This window comes from Rattus norvegicus, chromosome 2 (genome assembly GCF_021556685.1).
Source record: "Rattus norvegicus strain SHRSP/BbbUtx chromosome 2, alternate assembly SHRSP_T2T, whole genome shotgun sequence".
NCBI lineage: Eukaryota > Metazoa > Chordata > Mammalia > Rodentia > Muridae > Rattus > Rattus norvegicus.
Window position 1 is genome coordinate 192,369,758 of NC_141535.1, and position 21,758 is coordinate 192,391,515.

Consider the following 21,758-nt stretch of genomic DNA (forward strand, 5'->3'; position numbering starts at 1 on the left):
TGGAGGACTGCCCCACCTAGGGATCCATCCCATCTGCAGATACCAGTCCCAGACATTAGTGCTGATGCCAAGAAGTACTTGCTAACAGGAGTCTGGTATAGCTGTCCCCTGTAAGGCTCTGCCAGAGCCTGACCAATACAGATGTGGATGCATGAAACCAAACATCAGACTGAGCATGTGGACCCCAATGGAGAAGTTAGGGCAAGGACTGAAGGAACTGAAGGGTTTGCAACCCTATAGGAAGAACAACAGTATCAACCAACTAGACACCCCAGAGCTTCCAAGGATTAAACCACCAACCAAAGAGTACACATGGGGGGACCCACAGCCCAAACCACATATGTAACAGAGGACTGCCTTATATGGCATCAATGGGAGGGGAGCCCCTTGGCCCTATGGAGGCTCAATGACCCAGAGTAGGGGGATGCTAGGGCACTGAGGTGGGAGTGGGTAGGCGGGTGAGGGAGCACTCTCATGGCGGGGGGGGGGGAGAAATGGGGTTTGTGGAAGGGAAACTGGGAAGGGGGATAATATTTAAAATGTAAATAAATAAAATGACCAATAAAATATTTTTTAAAAGGTGGTACATCGACCCGCGGATCCCGGCCCGTAGCACCTCTCTGCTCCCAGACCCCGTGAGAGAGAGACCCAACAGCCTGGTCAGGTGGGCACTCCTGAGGCTGCAGAGCGGAAGAGACCACCAACACTGCTCACCCCTGCCCACATCCCTGGCCCAAGAGGAAACTGTATAAGGCCTCTGGGCTCCCGTGGGGGAGGGCCCAGGAGCGGCAGGACCCCTGCCTGAGACACCGCCGGAACCTGAAGGAAACAGACAGGATAAACAGTTCTCTGCACCCAAATCCCGTGGGAGGGAGAGCTAAACCTTCAGAGAGGCAGACAAGCCTGGGAAACCAGAAGAGACTGCTCTCTGCACACACATCTCGGACGCCAGAGGAAAAAGCCAAAGACCATCTGGAACCCTGGTGCACTGAAGCTCCCGGAAGGGGCGGCACAGGTCTTCCTGGTTGCTGCCGCTGCAGAGAGCCCCTGGGCAGCACCCCACGAGCGAACTTGAGCCTCGGGACCACAGGTAAGACCAAATTTTCTGCTGCAAGAAAGCTGCCTGGTGAACTCAAGACACAGGCCCACAGGAACAGCTGAAGACCTGTAGAGAGGAAAAACTACATGCCCAAAAGCAGAACACTCTGTCCCCATAACTGACTGAAAGAGAGGAAAACAGGTCTACAGCACTCCTGACACACAGGCTTATAGGACAGTCTAGCCACTGTCAGAAATAGCAAAACAAAGTAACACTAGAGATAATCTGATGGCGAGAGGCAAGCGCAGGAACCCAAGCAACAGAAACCAAGACTACATGGCACCATCGGAGCCCAATTCTCCCATCAAAACAAACATGGAATATCCAAACACACCAGAAAAGCAAGATCTAGTTTCAAAATCATATTTGATCATGATGCTGGAGGACTTCAAGAAAGACGTGAAGAACTCCCTTAGAGAACAAGTAGAAGCCTACAGAGAGGAATCGCAAAAATGCCTGAAAGAATTCCAGGAAAACATAAATAAACAAGTAGAAGCCCATAGAGAGGAGACACAAAAATCCCTGAAAGAATTCCAGGAAAACATAAATAAACAAGTAGAAGCCCATAGAGAGGAGACACAAAAATCCCTGAAAGAATTCCAGGAAAACACAATCAAACAGTTGAAGGAATTAAAAATGGAAATAGAAGCAATCAAGAAAGAACACATGGAAATAACCCTGGATATAAAAAACCAAAAGAAGAGACAAGGAGCTGTAGATACAAGCTTCACCAACAGAATACAAGAGATGGAAGAGAGAATCTCAGGAGCAGAAGATTCCATAGAAATCATTGACTCAACTGTCAAAGATAATGTAAAGCGGAAAAAGCTACTGGTCCAAAACATACAGGAAATCCAGGACTCAATGAGAAGATCAAACCTAAGGATAATAGGTATAGAAGAGAGTGCAGACTCCCACCTCAAAGGACCAGTAAATATCTTCAACAAAATCATAGAAGAAAACTTCCCTAACCTAAAAAAAGAGATACCCATAGACATACAAGCAGCCTACAGAACTCCAAATAGATTGGACCAGAAAAGAAACACCTCCCGTCACATAATTGTCAAAACACCAAACGCACAAAATAAAGAAAGAATATTAAAAGCAGTAAGGGAAAAAGGTCAAGTAACATATAAAGGCAGACCTATCAGAATCACACCAGACTTCTCGCCAGAAACTATGAAGGCCAGAAGATCCTGGACAGATGTCATACAGACCCTAAGAGAACACAAATGCCAGCCCAGGTTACTGTATCCAGCAAAACTCTCAATTAACATAGATGGAGAAACCAAGATATTCCATGACAAAACCAAATTTACACAATATCTTTCTACAAATCCAGCACTACAAAGGATAATAAAGGGTAAAGCCGAACATAAGGAGGCAAGCTATACCCTAGAAGAAGCAAGAAACTAATTGTCTTGGCAACAAAACAAAGAGAATGAAAGCACACAAACATAACCTCACATCCAAATATGAATATAACGGGAAGCAATAATCACTATTCCTTAATATCTCTCAATATCAATGGCCTCAACTCCCCAATAAAAAGACATAGATTAACAAACTGGATACGCAACGAGGAAGCTGCATTCTGCTGCCTACAGGAAACACACCTCAGAGACAAAGACAGACACTACCTCAGAGTAAAAGGCTGGAAAACAACTTTCCAAGCAAATGGTCTGAAGAAGCAAGCTGGTGTAGCCATTCTAATATCAAATAAAATCAATTTCAAACTAAAAGTCATCAAAAAAGATAAGGAAGGACACTTCATATTCATCAAAGGAAAAATCCACCAAGATGAAGTCTCAATCCTAAATATCTATGCCCCAAATACAAGGGCACCTACATACGTAAAAGAAACCTTACTAAAGCTCAAAACACACATTGCACCTCACACAATAATAGTGGGAGATTTCAACACCCCACTCTCATCAATGGACAGATCATGGAAACAGAAATTAAACAGTGATGTCGACAGACTAAGAGAAGTCATGAGCCAAATGGACTTAACGGATATTTATAGAACATTCTATCCTAAAGCAAAAGGATATACCTTCTTCTCAGCTCCTCATGGTACTTTCTCCAAAATTGACCATATAATTGGTCAAAAAACGGGCCTCAACAGGTACAGAAAGATAGAAATAATCCCATGCGTGCTATCGGACCACCACGGCCTAAAACTGGTCTTCAATAACAATAAGGGAAGAATGCCCACATATACGTGGAAATTGAGCAATGCTCTACTCAATGATAACCTAGTCAAGGAAGAAATAAAGAAAGAAATTAAAAACTTTTTAGAATTTAATGAAAATGAAGGTACAACATACCCAAACTTATGGGACACAATGAAAGCTGTGCTAAGAGGAAAACTCATAGCGCTGAGTGCCTGCAGAAAGAAACAGGAAAGAGCATATGTCAGCAGCTTGACAGCACACCTAAAGGCTCTAGAACAAAAAGAAGCAAATACACCCAGGAGGAGTAGAAGGCAGGAAATAATCAAACTCAGAGCTGAATTCAACCAAGTAGAAACAAAAAGGACCATAGAAAGAATCAACAGAACCAAAAATTGGTTCTTTGAGAAAATCAACAAGATAGATAAACCCTTAGCCAGACTAACGAGAGGACACAGAGAGTGCGTCCAAATTAACAAAATCAGAAATGAAAAGGGAGACATAACTACAGATTCAGAGGAAATTCAAAAAATCATCAGATCTTACTATAAAAACCTATATTCAACAAAACTTGAAAATCTTCAGGAAATGGACAATTTCCTAGACAGATACCAGGTATCGAAGTTAAATCAGGAACAGATAAACCAGTTAAACAACCCCATAACTCCTAAGGAAATAGAAGCAGTCATTAAAGGTCTCCCAACCAAAAAGAGCCCAGGTCCAGACGGGTTTAGTGCAGAATTCTATCAAACCTTCATAGAAGACCTTATACCAATATTATCCAAACTATTCCACAAAATTGAAACAGATGGAGCCCTGCCGAATTCCTTCTATGAAGCCACAATTACTCTTATACCTAAACCACACAAAGACACAACAAAGAAAGAGAACTTCAGACCAATTTCCCTTATGAATATCGACGTAAAAATACTCAATAAAATTCTGGCAAACCGAATTCAAGAGCACATCAAAACAATCATCCACCATGATCAAGTAGGCTTCATCCCAGGCATGCAGGGATGGTTTAATATAAGGAAAACCATCAACGTGATCCATCATATAAACAAACTGAAAGAACAGAACCACATGATCATTTCATTAGATGCTGAGAAAGCATTTGACAAAATTCAACACCCCTTCATGATAAAAGTCCTGGAAAGAATAGGAATTCAAGGCCCATACCTAAACATAGTAAAAGCCATATACAGCAAACCAGTTGCTAACATTAAACTAAATGGAGAGAAACTTGAAGCAATCCCACTAAAATCAGGGACTAGACAAGGCTGCCCACTCTCTCCCTACTTATTCAATATAGTTCTTGAAGTTCTAGCCAAAGCAATCAGACAACAAAAGGAGATCGAGGGGATACAGATCGGAAAAGAAGAGGTCAAAATATCACTATTTGCAGATGATATGATAGTATATTTAAGTGATCCCAAAAGTTCCACCAGAGAACTACTAAAGCTGATAAACAACTTCAGCAAAGTGGCTGGGTATAAAATTAACTCAAATAAATCAGTTGCCTTCCTCTATACAAAAGAGAAACAAGCCGAGAAAGAAATTAGGGAAACGACACCCTTCATAATAGACCCAAATAATATAAAGTACCTCGGTGTGACTTTAACCAAGCAAGTAAAAGATCTGTACAATAAGAACTTCAAGACACTGAGGAAAGAAATTGAAGAAGACCTCAGAAGATGGAAAGATTTCCCATGCTCATGGATTGGCAGGATTAATATAGTAAAAATGGCCATTTTACCAAAAGCAATCTACAGATTCAATGCAATCCCCATCAAAATACCAATCCAATTCTTCAAAGAGTTAGACAGAACAATTTGCAAATTCATCTGGAATAACAAAAAACCCAGGATAGCTAAAGCTATCCTCAACAATAAGAGGACTTCAGGGGGAATCACTATCCCTGAACTCAAGCAGTATTGAGCAATAGTGATAAAAACTGCATGGTATTGGTACAGAGACAGACAGATAGACCAATGGAATAGAATTGAAGACCCAGAAATGAACCCACACACCTATGGTCACTTGATTTTTGACAAAGGAGCCAAAACCATCCAATGGAAAAAAGATAGCATTTTCAGCAAATGGTGCTGGTTCAACTGGAGGGCAACATGTAGAAGAATGCAGATCGATCCATGCTTATCACCCTGTACAAAGCTTAAGTCCAAGTGGATCAAGGACCTCCACATCAAACCAGACACACTCAAACTAATAGAAGAAAAACTAGGGAAGCATCTGGAACACATGGGCACTGGAAAAAATTTCCTGAACAAAACACCAATGGCTTATGCTCTAAGATCAAGAATCGACAAATGGAATCTCATAAAACTGCAAAGCTTCTGTAAGGCAAAGGACACTGTGGTTAGGACAAAACGGCAACCAACAGATTGGGAAAAGATCTTTACCAATCCTACAACAGATAGAGGCCTTATATCCAAAATATACAAAGAACTCAAGAAGTTAGACCGCAGGGAGACAAATAACCCTATTAAAAAATGGGGTTCAGAGCTAAACAAAGAATTCACAGCTGAGGAATGCCGAATGGCTGAGAAACACCTAAAGAAATGTTCAACATCTTTAGTCATAAGGGAAATGAAAATCAAAACAACCCTGAGATTTCACCTCACACCAGTGAGAATGGCTAAGATCAAAACCTCAGGTGACAGCAGATGCTGGCGAGGATGTGGAGAAAGAGGAACACTCCTCCATTGTTGGTGGGATTGCAGACTGGTACAACCATTCTGGAAATCAGTCTGGAGGTTCCTCAGAAAATTGGACATTGAACTGCCTGAGGATCCAGCTATACCTCTCTTGGGCATATACCCAAAAGATTCCTCAACATACAAAAGAGACACGTGCTCCACTATGTTCATCGCATCCTTATTTATAATAGCCAGAAACTGGAAAGAACCCAGATGCCCTTCAACAGAGGAATGGATACAGAAAATGTGGTACATCTACACAATGAAATATTACTCAGCTATCAAAAACAACAGCTTTATGAAATTCGTAGGCAAATGGTTGGAACTGGAAAATATCATCCTGAGTGAGCTAACCCAATCACAGAAAGACATACATGGTATGCACTCATTGATAAGTGGCTATTAGCCCAAATGCTTGAATTACCCTAGATCCCTAGAACAAAGGAAACTCAAGACGGATGATCAAAATGTGAATGCTTCACTCCTTCTTTAAATGAGGAAAAAGAATACCCTTGGCAGGGAAGAGAGAGGCAAAGATTAAAACAGAGACTGAAGGAACACCCATTCAGAGCCTGCCCCACATGTGGCCCATACATATACAGCCACCCAATTAGACAAGATGGATGAAGCAAAGAAGTGCAGACCGACAGGAGCCGGATGTAGATCGCTCCTGAGAGACACAGCCAGAATACAGCAAATACAGAGGCGAATGCCAGCAGCAAACCACTGAACTGAGAATAGGTCCCCTGTTGAAGGAATCAGAGAAAGAACTGGAAGAGCTTGAAGGGGCTCGAGACCCCAAAAGTACAACAATGTCAAGCAACCAGAGCTTCCAGGGACTAAGCCACTACCTAAAGACTATACATGGACTGACCCTGGACTCTGACCCCATAGGTAGCAATGAATATCCTAGTAAGAGCACCAGTGGAAGGGGAAGCCCTGGGTCCTGCTAAGACTGAACCCCCAGTGAACTAGACTATGGGGGGAGGGCGGCAATGGGGGGAGGGTTGGGAGGGGAACACCCATAAGGAAGGGGAGGGGGAGGGGGTTGTTTGCCCGGAAACCGGGAAAGGGAATAACACTTGAAATGTATATAAGAAATACTCAAGTTAATAAAAAAAAAAAAAAAAAAAAAGGTGGTACATCTACACCTTGGAATACTATTCAGCTATCAAAACCAAGCTATCATGAATTTTGCAGGAAAATGGATACATCTTGGGAATGTCATCGTGAGTGAGGTAATCCAGTCCCAAAAGGACGTACATGGTATGTACTCACAAGTGGATATTAGCTATAATATACAAGTACCATGTTACACCCACAGATCCAAAGCTAAACAAGAAGGCCAAAAAGAGAAAGCTTGAATCTTACTTCAAAGGGGGAATAAAATAGTCATAAGAGGCAGATGGAGGGAGGGAACTGGAAGGGAGACAGAATGGGGAGAGGAATGGCAGATTCCGGATCAGCTCTGGGGAAGCACAGGAGAGGTGGCTAGATGGCCATGAAAATAAATGGATATCTGTGGGGCAGTGAAAGACACCCTGGTTCCTTGTTGAGGAGGCTTGAAACCCCGGTGACCCTGAAAGGGAAAGTAGGCATTTCACCTGACTCCCAGGAAACCAGGCCGGTCACTGGTCCTCAGCCCTCCATAGATTTGTGGCTATCAATCACATAAGGGCAATGCCCCAAGCCCCTCCTCCATAGGTAGAGGACATGACCACAGGTCATGTAGGCTCCATTATAATGAGGAACCTAAAGGCCTGCAGGCTTAGCCAATGAAGCTTTCCTTCCCAGACACTCCTCCCGGCATTTAATCTCAGGCCCATCCTGAAAAGTGGGGTACAGTTTTACTCATCCACTTTCTGCCATGACAACCTTGAACCTTGAAACCATGGACTATCTCTTTTCATGGGATCCGCTGTGGAGAGCCACAGAGAAGGCCTTAGCCTACAGAGCTGTCATCTAATCTCTGGAAGAAACCTCCCTGGGCTCCCAGCCTTGCCATCACTAAGCCCAAGCCTGCCACCACCAACCAGCCAAAGACTCTCCCCCAGCAGAACCAGCCCATTTTCCCCTTGGCCCCAAACTAGATCCAGCCCAGCCAGCCCCCATTCTGTTCTCAGTTCTTCTGTGCCATCCCAGTGGCTCCTAGATGCCCAAGAGTCTGAAAACCAACGCCCCTGGCCTCCTTACAGACCAGGGGACCCCTGAGCCAGCTCAGGCTGTGTCCCCACGCCTCAGACTGTGCTTCCCCATCCCCACGGAGCGGTGTCACACAGGGGTGAGGAGGTCAAGGGCATCTCCAGGATAAGATAAAGACCTGGGATAAGGAAGGCTCCCAACAATCAATGGAGGTAACCTTAGTTGTGACTCACTTCACTGGGGATATCCTGTAGCCAGGCAGGAACTCTAATGGAGTGACAGAGACACCAAACTATTTATTCTCAAAACTTTCAACCCAAAATGTATCCTGTCTACAAGTAATGCAGGTACGAGGGAGCAGAGACTGAAGGAATATCCAAACAATAATGAGTCCAACTTGAGAGCCATTCCATGGGCAAGCCCTAATCCCTAACACTATTAATGATACTGTCATGCTTGCAGACAGGATCATGTTGTCCTCTGAAAGGCTCCCCCAGTAGCTGACTCAGATACAGACACCCACAGCCAAAAAATGGATGGAGCTTGAGGAGTCTTATGGAAGACTAGGAGGAAGGATTGTGGGGCCCAAAGGGAATAGAAATCCTTCAGGAGGACCAACGAAGTCATCTAACCTGTATCCTTGGGGCTCTCAGAATCTGAACCACCAATCAAAGAACATTTATGGGCTGGACCTAGGTCTTCCCGCTCATATGTAGCAGATGCACAGCTTGACCTTCATGTGGGTCCTGAACAACTGGAATAGGGGTTATTCCAAAAGGTGTTGCCTGCGCATGGGATATGTTCTACTAACTGGACTTCTTTGTCTGGCCTCAGTGGGAAGGAAGCGCCTAGCCTCACAGAGACTTGAAGTGCCAGGGAGGATACTCACGAGGGGCACCACCTGCTCAGAGGAGAAGGGGATGGGGAGGGGGAAGGATTGTGGGAGGAGGCCAGGAGGGGGACAGTGAGTGGGATGTAAAGTAAATAAGTAAAAAAAATAATTTTTAAAAGGAGGGGTTAAGTTACATACAAGGGCAGACCAATAAGAATTACTGCTGACTTTTTTTTTTTATCTAAAACATGAAAGCAAAAGGGTGTGGACTGATTTTTCAAACTATGAACAACCACTACAGCCGAGCCTATGTCACAATTGCTGGTGAAAGAAAAACTTTCCAAGATAAAAACAAGCTAAAGAAAACCATGATCAACAACTAATCCCCTACAAAGATACTAAATAGAAGAAATACTTCAGTCTAACACAGAGATACACTCCATCCGGGAGTGGAGGGGAGGGGGATAAATGACACTATGACACTAAGCAAAAGAAAACTAAGCCTCAAATACTACAAAACCAACAAAATGACAGGACGTAATATCTCAATAACTCTGAGTACTAATGGTCTCAATTGACCCATCAAAAGAGTTTAGATTAAAAAACAAAAACTTCCTTTGCTGCCTCCAATAACCATACTTTATACCAAAGATAAATACTATCTAGGGTGAATGGATAGAAAAAGTATTCTATACAAATGGAACCAGAAAAGAAACAGAAGTTTCTATTCTAATGTCTGACAAAATAGACTTCAAATCATTTGTCAGGTTGTGCTTTAGAGTTATGAAGGCTACAAGTGTGATGGTTTGTATATTCTTGGCCCGGGGAGTGCCACTATTTTGAGCTGTGGTCTTGTTAAAGTAGGTGTGGCCTTGTTGGAGTGTGTCACTATGGGTATGGGCTTTAAGACCCTTGTCCTAACTGCCTGGAACCCAGTAATCTGCTAGCAGCCTTCACATGAAGATATAGAACTCTCAGCTCCTCCTGCACCATGCCTGCCTAGATACTGCTATGCTCCCACCTTGATGATAATGGACTGAACCCTGTAAGACAGCACCAATTAACTGTTGTCCTTTGTAAGACTTGCCTTGGTCATAGTATCTGTTCATAGCAGTAAAACCCTAAAATGAGAATTTAATGGTTTGTGGAATCTTCCTCTGTAATTAAGGAAAGCCATTTAGGCCAGGCATTGTAGCAGGAGACCCTGCAATGGAGGCCCAGAGAGGCCATCACATGAAGCTGTAAAAGTGAAGCCTGGATTGCATTGGAGACCCCAGTGTTTTTTATGTACCAGAGCTATCGGATATGACACAAGCTAGTCATTAGAGGAGGAGCTGCATTTGGAGAAATGCCTCCATGAGATCCAGAACAAGTGAGGGGAAACAAGATAGTAAGCAACACCTCTTCATGCCTTCTGCCCTCAGGAACAGAACTGATAAAATAAATACACATTAAATTGTAATTTATTAGACTGGCTTATAGGATGTGGTCTGGTAGTCCAACAACAGTGAGAATGCAGAGAATCTGGTAGTTAATTCAATCCATGAGGATGATGTCTTTGGTCTGTTGATATCCTGAAGAAGTTGGCGGCAACAGAAAAAATGAACTTTCCAATGAAAGTGGGGGCAAGTAGACAAAAAGCAAAGTTTTCTTTCCATGTCTTTTCATGTCTACACCAGAGGGTGTATTCCAGATTTAGGGTGAGTCTTCCTGTTTCAAGTAATCTGATTAAAAAGATCCCCCCACAGGAGTGCTCATCACCTTGGGTCCCAGTTAAACACAGATGTAGTCAAGATGACAACCAAGATTAATCATCATAAACACTTTAGGGATTAGGGAAAATAGTGGAAGAGAGGGCAGAAACACTATAACGGCCAGCAGAAACATAAGAGTCAGAGAACTAGGATGCCTACTGTAAAATAACCTTCTAGACATAACAAGGAACCTACACTAAGAGATTTTCAACAGTGCAGTTGCCTTTAAAAGATCAACATAATATCAGTTGACATTCTATAGGGTCCTATACTTAAACGCAGAGCTACAGGCAATCAATGGCTGCTGGAAGGGGAAGAATCAGTCTTTTCCAGAAATATGGCAGTAATACATTATCCAATCCAAAGCGGTCAGCCTTAAACACATGTATATATGAGCAACACTAAATATGTGTGTGTATGTGTGTGTGTGTGTGTAAAACATTAATAATTTAAAAAGAGATCATGAATTTGAGAGGGAGGGAGGGAGGGAGGGAGGAGAGTATGGACTGAGTTGGAGGAAGAAAAGAGGAGCAATAATAGTGAAAACATAGTACTCATGTGAGTTAAAAATTTTAAGAATATTTTAAAGACTTATCTAATCCTCAAAAAATTATTGTTGTAGTGGATTAATGAAATTTCAATTAAAGAGGTCAAAAATCCTAACATAGCTAAATTATACAAGTATATACAGTCACACAAGTTGAAGGAACAGAACTTCTGTAACATTACAGAAATTCTAATTTTTTTCTAGCCTTATCAAAAAAAAAGTCCCTCCCATAAGGGGATCATATATCTCATTATGTAATAATTATCTGCACACAGCTTGAAAACTATTTGTTATTTTTTTATATAAAGACCATTTATTTTCCTCCTTTAAATCCTTTATACCTACTCTTCTCTCAGTCTTCAACATTTTTACCCTTATACTTATTCTTAGCACATTATCTAAATTCTATCATTGTCTTTGGTTTCTTTGCTGTGATAATGAACACAACCAAAAGTAAGTTTGGAAGGAAAAGATTTATTTGATCTTACAGCTTACCATCTATCAAAAGGAAATTGGGGCAGGAACTCAGGATAGGAGCCTAGAGATAGGAACTGAAGCAGACACCATGGAAAAGTACTACTTATTGGCTTACTCATCCTGCCTTCTTATACCACCTGAGACCACATGCCCATGTGTGGCACTGGCCCCCAATGAGGTAGGCCCTTCCACAATAATCATTAATCAAGAAAATGAAGCATAGTCACCATGTTGATCCCCTAACTAGTGGAGTGGAAGCTGACTGACTCTGTTGCCTCTCTTTGGATCCCTTTCCCCTAGCTGGGCTGCTTTGTCTGGCCTCAGTGGGAAAGGATGCACCTAGTCCTGCTGAGACTTGATTTGCTAGGACAGGTTAGTACCCATGGGGGTGGGGGGTGGGGGTACTAACCTTCTCAGAAGAGAAGGAGAAGTAGAGTGAAGGGATGACGGTATGGAACTTTGAGGGGGGTCCAATTGGGAGGTAAAGTGAATAAATGCATAAATAAAAAGAAGAGGAGGGGAATATGTCCTATAGATTTGCCTACAAGCAATCTGACAGGCAGCACTCTGGCACTCTCAATTGAAGTTCCTTTTCCGAGATGCCTCTACCTTTTGTCAAGTTGACAAAAAACTAACCAGGAAAACTAAGAAAACTTAAGATGTAAAACCAAAAATCCTATAAACTTCCACTCATTTACAATCACTTTGTGATATATATTACTTCCTTTTACCTGTTAGTATTGTAGAAATGGCGACTCTTCCTAATGTTTTATACTTTATTTAACCGATGAATTCTACCTCTCTTGCCTAGTGTAACATCTTCTATAGTTTGCTTCTGCTAACTCGCTTCCTCTCTAGTAATTACCCCATTTAACTTCCTTCAAAGTAGGACTTCTTGAGCTTTTTACATTTAATAGCAAAAGCTGTCTCCATTTCTTCTCGTTCTCTCCTTAAATTCTTCCAATCACTGAAACTACTAGAAAAATTGCCAATGTTCTCCCCAACAATTTCACTTTATCTCTGAGGAACATTATTTAATATAATTTATCACTCCCACCTCTCAAAATTATGATTAGCTCTTCAGAGGCCCGCACAAAAATCATTGAGAAATGTTTATTTGCATCCAAAATATTTTAATAATAAAGAATAAATTATAAGTCTCGATAATGCATTTCTAATGGTCAAAAGCTCAAAATAAAAAATTTGAACTTCAGGGTTAGGGATTAAGCTCAGTGGTAGAGCGCTTGCCTAGCAAGCACAAAGCACTGGGTTTGGTCCTCAGCTCTTGGGGGTAGGGAGGAGAAGACAAAAAAAAAAAAAAAAAAAAAACAAAAAAAACCTTTGAATTTCAATATCCATTGCAAGTAAAAGCAACAAAATCTAAGTATCTGAATACAATAAAAAATTCAAATATAGTTACTTTATATTTAGACCACAAACATAACAAACAAATTATTTATGTAATTAATTTTAAAGTCTGAATTCCTCAGTAAAGTTTGGCTCTCTGGGAAATAATAAAGTTAACTATTAGTCTCTATAACCAACATTGATTTTCTGAAATTAAGTAAATAACTTTTCTGCTTCCTTTAGTCTTCTTTTCCTATCAATTTTAGCAATCGTTGCCCAACGGTCTTCTCTCATTTTTTTCAGACTTCCAAACTTCGTAAAAGATGCAGGAGTTGATAAAGATAAAGGAGTCTAAATACAAAATAAAGTAAAACAATATTTTAATATATTTAGAAAATGACATCAGCTTTTAAATTTTGCTTTCTGGAAATTTAACAGCTACCTGTTTGGGAGTTTTGACTAATAGATGAGAATCTGGTGTATTATTATTATAAATCCTGTTTGATATATCTTCCTCTGAAACCAAGCTCTAAAAAGAAAAATACAAAAATAAAATGTTACAGTTATTTAGTATTACTCTATTAAAACGTTGTCAAGATATCACCGATGAGGAGAATGAGAGGTAAATTGAGTAAAAGAAAAGGGGTAGCACATAAAGAAGGGGAGGGGGAGGGATAAGGGGGATGTTGGCCCGTAAACCTGGAAAGGGAATAACACTCGAAATGTAAATAAGAAATACTCAAGTTGGGGTTGGTCAGTGGTAGAGCGCTTGCCTAGGAAGCGCAAGGCCCTGGGTTCGGTCCCCAGCTCCGAAAAAAAAGAACCAAAAAAAAAAAAAAAAAAGAAATACTCAAGTTAATAACCCCCCCCCCAAAAAAAAGAAATGGGGTAGCAAAAGAAAATTAAAGAAAATAGGACCTGTAACATTTGCACCCTGAGATTTGGAAGCAAAATACTTATTGTGCACATAACTCTAGAAAACCATGCCAGAAACACAGGTGTGGCTGTCTGCTATAGCGCTGTAGGTTGTTTGGGGTGTACCACTAGTCACTACCATTTAAGGCTGAACTTGACCAAAAAAAAAAAAAACTGCCAACCAATATTTTCAATAGAAAATATAGGAACTTAAATAAAATTCCAGAGTTCCAAAATAGTTCATTTCTTTCTGCCAGCATAAGTGTTGCCTATGTGAGAGATTCCTGGTATATTCCACTTTACCATGTTCCCGGGGCCATGCACAATAATTTCGTTTTTCTTTGCATAGTTTTGCAGTGTTGGGGAGTTAAGGCTCAGGCACCAATACAAGACAAATACTACCACTGAGCTATAACCTTAACCCATACAACTCTCCTCTTTAAAAATGAAAATGAAATAAAGGCATCTTGAATATCATAGTAGCTAAGAAATTGGTCAAGATTACTCTGGTAGAAATACAGCAGAATTACAACATTGGAATGTTTACCTCCAAAGTCCAGGCTATCTCTAGCCATTCTTTAAAGTAATCATTCTTATAAAAATAGTAGCTTCCTTAAATATGCTATCCTTACATTACTCCTTAGGAGTGACAGAATATTACAGTTGTTAATACTGTGATATAAATGCCAATCAGTAGCAGTATAAAATAAAGCAACAAATATGCAAAAAGGTATTAAAATATTAATCCCACTTTCATGTTTTAAATGTAGTAAAACATTATTCATATTACTTTTCTGGAAATCATGACAATTAGTCATCTCACATGTCAAGAGTATATAATATTTTATGATTTATGTGTCAAGTTTTCTGAAATTTAGAAGAAAATTGTTTGAACCTTAATTTTTGTCAAATGGCAAGAAAACATATAATTCTGTGTTGTGACAGTTTTGGTGTATTTTAGTATCACAGTGGTAGATAATGTTACATATTTATATCAAGAAACAACACAAATAATGACATGAATAAGTAAAAAATGCTACTTCTTCATAATATTTTTACCAAAAGATCAGTAGTTTCTGAACTATCTGAATTAACATCAAATTCAAAGACAGTTTTTCTCTTTTTATTACTTCCTCCAGTAGGTAAATACTTGTTTTCTCTTTGATATATGCTCTTTTTAGTTGGTGTCTTCACTGTATATTCCTATGTAAAAAGAAAAAACATACATGAGTGCTTAATGTAGTGGAATATGCCTATAATCCCTTCAGGGGGCTGAAGAAGCAGGATGATGAGTTTGAGGTCAACCTGGACAACATTGCCAGTTCTAGTTAATGGACTTCAAGGCAATTTGAAACTGGCAATAAGTTTCATTATTAGCAAACATAATAAGCAGACATTTTGGACAGATATTTAATACAAATGATTTTGATATAATTTTTTTCTTTAAAATGTTTAGAATATTGGATTTTAGTCTTTCCTTTGACAGACTACAAAAACATCAGAGCAAGGAGGACAAATTTCTATCCCAGCTTCAGCAATCAATACTCTTTACAAGTTTAATTTTTCTAACTGTACTTGAGAACCAAATATTTAATAAACTTTGCTTTTCCCATAAAACTCATTTCTTTATGAGAAAATATGCTTCAATTTAAAAGAATATAAGCAAAACTGCCATAGTAGAGAGCTCTAAAAACTCACTCCTCTGTAACAACATTAAACACACTGGTAAAAATGATGAGAATTTCTTTCTCAGTCTTCTGGAAATTATTAAAAGTCTTACACTCGTCTGGAGAGCTTTGTGATGTTTTAATTTACTCTTGTCCCCATCATTGCTGATCTTTAGCTAATCATTATCCATAAAGGATTTTTAAAAGCATACAAATAAATAAATGTTAATGAATAACCAACCATCCAGTCCTCAGAGTCCTAAAGAACACGGGCTGACATTTTCAAAATGGTTAAAATAAGGACTGTCCATGTTCACCTAGTATTAAGGTGAAGTATTAAGACAAACAAGCATAGGAGAGAGTTTAGCTGGGACTCTGATTTGATTTGGAGTTATGCACATGTCCCATCTTGTAGTAATGCACTTGGCAGCTTAGTTCCTTTGCCTGCACATATACATATGCATCCTTATTCAAACAATGTGCTTAGCAACCACAGAATCTCTCCAACCTCAACCCCAAACTCTGCACCTCCTCCTATCTCTGAACAATAGTGTAAGTTTCCCCACTCCTAGCAACAATTAAATTTAGATTTCTATTCAGATAAGTATTCCCAACTTATCTGCTTATGAAGAATACAAAGACTGATCTGATCCTGCTTTTGGATGCATGTAGAGTAGGACAAAACTCTGAAATCTATTAACCTTTAAGTGAGAACCTCCTAGTTACCACCTGATGTGCATATTCAGACTGTCCCCCTTTAATCCAAACTATTCATGACATTAACTTGTGCCTTGCCTCCCATCACATAGGTAAGACAGGACTGGAAAGTTTGAATGGGGTTTCCACTAAGGCTCAGGAATAACAAAAAGGAACCTACATACATAACTAAATGGTCTAGCTTATCTCTCTTTCTATTGCAGTCTATTTTAAAGATGCTTTCCTTGGTAGACTTTGAAGGCCAGGCTTTGGGGGATCTGGGCATGGGTAATAGTGGACAAAGGAAAGTGTTTTCATTTTGTTCTTACCTAGGAAACAAGCAAGTATTTAATAAAAGTTTAAATATTTATTGTCATGATGTTTATACAGCAGTATCAAAGCTCTCTTTAGCAGGACATAAATGATTATTTCTTTAAAAAATAAGAGTAAAAATCAATGAATTCGTCTTTCAGGTATAAAAAAAAACTTCTGATTGTTAGTATGTTCAAGAATCTCTAAGAAAATGTTCTACATAGGCCTTTCATGAAAACCTTTTCTTCATGAAAAAGGGTTATGGTTGGTTTTCTGTGATAAGGGGTCTCTCATAATAATGTTTCTTCTATATTTACAAAAAGCTTCCTTTGTAGATTTTCTAGTTTCTAAATTAACCATAACAGGAGTAGAGGTAATTCTTAAGTGTATAATATAATATAAGCCAGAGAGAAGATCCAGTAGAGGAAGAATGATCATCAGCAATAACCATTTGTATTTTTCTAAACTGTAAAAATATTCACTAGTGTAAATAATCTTAGAGGTTTTTCTAAAGGTTAATCTACATGTTTTACCTGAAAATTCAAAAGTTGTAAAGTTGCTAGTCTATGGACTCTTTCCTACTAGGTTGACTCTGGTAGAATTACCAGAGGAAGCAAAACTTGAAATAAGCAAACATCTTAGGAGTGGGATGCAATCTGACCCAAATCATTGCTTCAAACTCTCATCCAACTTTTTGCAGGAGAGATGAACACAAAGACATACATATCTGATAGTACGCATCCTGATTTGCTAGATATGTCACTATGCAGTATCAAAACTGAAATAATTTTAGTTTATCATGACTCATTCAGAATACTTCATAATGTAGACAGTGAGGTATGTAAGTACTTTACTGTCTTATAGCTTTTTTTTTAACATGGTACTTTGTTAATGGTTAAATTAACTATTCCCTTCAGGATGAAATGATAATTAAAGGACCTGTAAAATAATTTACATTTGTTATAGAATAGTTACATGAGGGGGGTACCTTGAACAATAATCAGATTCTTGAATACTCTCACTCAACTCTCAGTCTTAACCATGGATCCCTCTGTAATTTGCAATATCACTTTGGTTCAAATAAGATTACTTTGCCTGTTTTGGAAATGTGAGGTCTTGTTTTAAATTCTTTAGGTAAGAGAACAAGAACCTGGAACACCTAGCCCAGACCCCAACCACCTAACAGTAAAGAGAACTTAATATATAATCAATTAATGTAATGTATTACTAATATGTGATATAGAATAATAACATATAATTTCCAGATAAACTGTCACACATAGACTTTTCATACAAGAAATACTTGTATGAAGTGAGACCTTTTAGTCTAAAATGAAATAAAGGTATATTGAAGCAAATGCTTTTAATAATGTTGAAATCACTAATTCAAATTAAATCATTTTAATTTAAGGTGTTATAATTGTCAAAGCACTACCAAGCAATGACTCTTAAAACAGTAAAAACCAAAAATTAAATTCTGAAAAGAATCTACTTAAACTAAAAGGAAAGCAGAATCAAGAAAAAAAATAAATGTAAGACTTTGCATAAGTGGGTTGGGGATTCAGCTCAGTGGTAGAGCACTTGCCTAGCAAGCGCAAGGCCCTGGGTTCGGTCCCCAGCTCCAAAAAAAAGAAAAAGAAAAAAAAAGAAAAAAAGAAAAGAAAATAAGTTTGAAGTACCTACATTCTTACTCAGTAAAATGTGAGATAAACAATGATACTTTTAAGAGTTTAATCTATCAAAATATGTTATAAGCAGACCTCCAAAACACATGAGCCTAAACCAGAAAAGAATAGTGATTTCAAACCTTCACTTTTACTAACTAGCAAAGCAACTAAACAGAAGCTAAGGAAACACAAGGTTTAAAAGATTTTATAATACAACGAAATAGATATTAGGGAAATTTATAGTACATTCAAAAGTATCTTATAAATATCTTAACTCACAAGTTAAAAAGAGTTATAGCAGTCAGGTGTGGTGCCACACACAGGAAGCGAGGCAGGCAGATCTGCAGTTGAGGCTCACCTCATCTACAGTGTCCCAAGAAAGCCAGTACTACACAGAGAAACTTTAACTAAAACAAACATTTAAGAAGAGTTACAAAGAAGAAGCTAGAAAATATTTTGAGATGTATAAAAATGAAACCATTTTTATGAAAAATGGTATATGGAAATCTATGGGTATAGTAAAATCAATTCTTGGAGGAAAAACTGTAGCTACAAATGCCTTCATTAAAACTTAAATCAAGAAGCCAGGCACAATTGATGGCTCACATCTATAATTCCAGCATTCAGGAATTTATGCAGAGCACAGGTAACATATCAAGTGTCAGCCTAGTCTTGGCTACAGTATAAAATAGGTTAAAAGAAAAAGACAAAGAATAAAGAGATGACAATATAATGCAATTGGTATATTAATTGTATCTTTAATAAAAAAGAAAAAAACTGTAAAATTCATGTAAAAGCTCATTTAGTTAGTAAATAATATACTAATGTAGGCTTTTTAGTTTTAACAAATGTATCATGTTGTAGAAAAATCTGGATAAAAGATACACACAACTTCTATGTATTACCTTACAGTAAGTTTGTGAAAATACACAATTGCAATTAGTTTACTTTAAAAACAGGTAACTGGGGTTGGGGATTTAGCTCAGTGGTAGAGCACTTGCCTAGCAAGCACAAGACCCTTGGTTCGGACCCCAGCTCCGAAAAAAGAAAAAGAAAACCATGCCCACTAGAATGACTAATTAAATGAAAAGCTAAGAATATAGAGCCATTAGAACATTTGTTGACTCTAAGTATAATTGCTACAGTGTGGAGATTTTAGTATATACTGCCACATGTAATTTAGTAATTTTTTAGTAAATTAATTTACCAACTAAATCAATGTAAATTATTTAAATTAACCACTAAAAATGAGTGGCAATATATTGTAAAATATATCTTCACAATCTAGCAATTTCATTTCTTTGTACATATACAACTAAAATGTATGTGTCAGGTACTAGAACAATACTTTTCATAAAAGTCTAAACTGAAAACTACCAAAGTATTCATTAGCACAACTGACCAAAAAAATCTGTAACACAAATACTGAGATTTCAGAAAGCATAAAAGAGGTCACAACACCATCTACTTTCCTCAAATAACTTGATGAGAACCTGTCCAGACTCCTTAGGAAGATGTTCATTTCAAGAAACTTTAACTCAAACTATTTGATGAATTTTGTTTTAAAAGATGTTAACACTGATCTGTGAATAAAAATGTTTACGTACAAGTAAAAAACTGTAAAAATCACACACTACAATGTTAAATACTAGTAAAAATGGTATGTAACATTTAAGCTACAACATGGATGAACTAATAAACATGCAATAAAGGAAATACAGATAAAAAGAATATGTGCTACATGAGGAACAGAGATCAATAACTGATCTTAGAAGAAGGACTAGTGATTGGAGCTTTTCTGAAAAACCAGTAAAGCTCTATTTTAATCTGAGTGTTGGTTGTGAAGTTATGTTTGGTTTAATTTTAGGTGAATAATTAAGATCTGTAATTTTTCTTAAAAATATTTCAATTAGGTTTTTAAAGTGAAGTTATTATTTAATATTGCTTTACATTTTAAACAAGCAGTGTATGAATAATTTAATATAAAGGTTTTTCTAAGCTATATATTCATGTTGGCTGGATAGTTGTCAACTTGACACAAACTTGAATCATCTAGAAAGAGGGATCCTCAATTGAGAAAATGCCTCCATAAGACTAGGCTGTAGGCAACTCTGTGCAGCAATTTCTTGATTAATGATTGATGAGAGAAGGCTCAGTCCACTGGGTGTGGTACCACCATGGGCAGGTGGTCCTGTGTTTATAAGAAAGTAGGATGAGGAGGGTAGGAAGTGGGGGTTGGATGGGGAAAGGAACACCCTTATAGAAGAAGGGGAGGGGGAGGAGATAAGAGGCTTATGGACAGGAAACCAGAAAAGGGAAGAACATTTGAAATGTAAATTTTAAAAATTCAATTAAAAAAAGAAAGAAAGTAGCATGAGCAAGCAATGAGAATCAGGCCACTAATCAGCACCCCTGCATAGCCTCTGCTTTAGTTCCTGCCTTGAGTTCCTGCCCTGATTTTCCTCCATGATGGGCTGTTTCACAACAATAGAAAAGAAGTTGGAACTAAAGTTGAGTAATTTTCACAAGTTGAATAATATTTGTGTATGTTTATTATAAAAGGACTGAAAACTTTTTCTTTCATGCTGGAATGGTCAACCAGAACTCCAAGTTGGGTAGTAACCCACATCATAAAGAACATGAAATATACTGCAGGCCAAATTCATCTCTGAATCTTATTTAAAAGTGAAAGAACTAACCCTATGACTAGCAAACACTTCTTCCCATTTATTTAAAAAAAAAATAAGAAAACAAGATGTAAATTTTCAACTTAGAGTATAAACAGGTTCAGATACATTTTACTTCAACTTGCAAAAGAAGTGTCCTTGTAAGGACTGGTTTTCAACAGTGGAGGAGGAGTACCTCATTTTCTGGTAAGTTATGAACCTGTGTAATAAATGTATTTAGCTATTCTTGTGTCTGGTTGAGTTCAGAAAGAAAACTTAAGAGTAGAATGGCATATAAAAGAGGGGTTGTCAGAATAAAATTCTATACTTATTCCCTACAGATTAAATAAATCTGTGAGCTGGGCATGGTGGCACATGCTTTTAATCCCAGCACTTCAGAGGCAGAGGCAGAGAGATCACAGTGAGTTCAAGGCTAGCCTAGTCTACATAGCAAACTCTAGACAGCTAAGACTACACAAGAAGACCCTGTCTCAAAAAAAGTCAAAAAAAAAAAAAAAAAAACCCACGAAGGCAGATACTGGCAATTACCATAAAATGACTGCTAAATAAAAGGCAAAAAAAAAAATGATGTAGAACAAATAGCAATGGGGGTGGTAACTACAGCAGTGCTATAAAGCTTCAAATCAGAACCAGACTTCGCATATTCAACACTATGCATTGGTAAATGAACAGCCAGTTATGAAATCTGCCCAAGATGCCATTAAGTTTGGACATAATGAAGG

The 21,758-nt window shown here is 38.5% G+C and overlaps 1 protein-coding gene and 1 long non-coding RNA gene across 3 annotated transcripts in view; one reads left to right on the top strand and one right to left on the bottom strand.

Moving 5' to 3' along the window:
• LOC148006734 (uncharacterized) overlaps positions 1 to 21,758 on the top strand; it is a 50,878-nt gene that overhangs the window by 15,650 nt on the left and 13,470 nt on the right. The gene's annotated exons all lie outside the window — the stretch shown is intronic.
• The window catches only part of Sycp1 (synaptonemal complex protein 1), a 141,941-nt gene continuing 133,044 nt past the window's right edge, over positions 12,862 to 21,758 (bottom strand). For both annotated transcript variants that reach the window (XM_087616337.1, NM_012810.3), the window contains 3 exon segments: positions 15,067 to 15,210; positions 13,535 to 13,621; positions 12,862 to 13,443 (listed from right to left, as the gene is read on the bottom strand). In XM_087616337.1, the coding sequence (XP_087472463.1) occupies positions 13,306 to 13,443; positions 13,535 to 13,621; positions 15,067 to 15,210 (369 nt within the window). In that variant the 3' untranslated portion in view covers positions 12,862 to 13,305.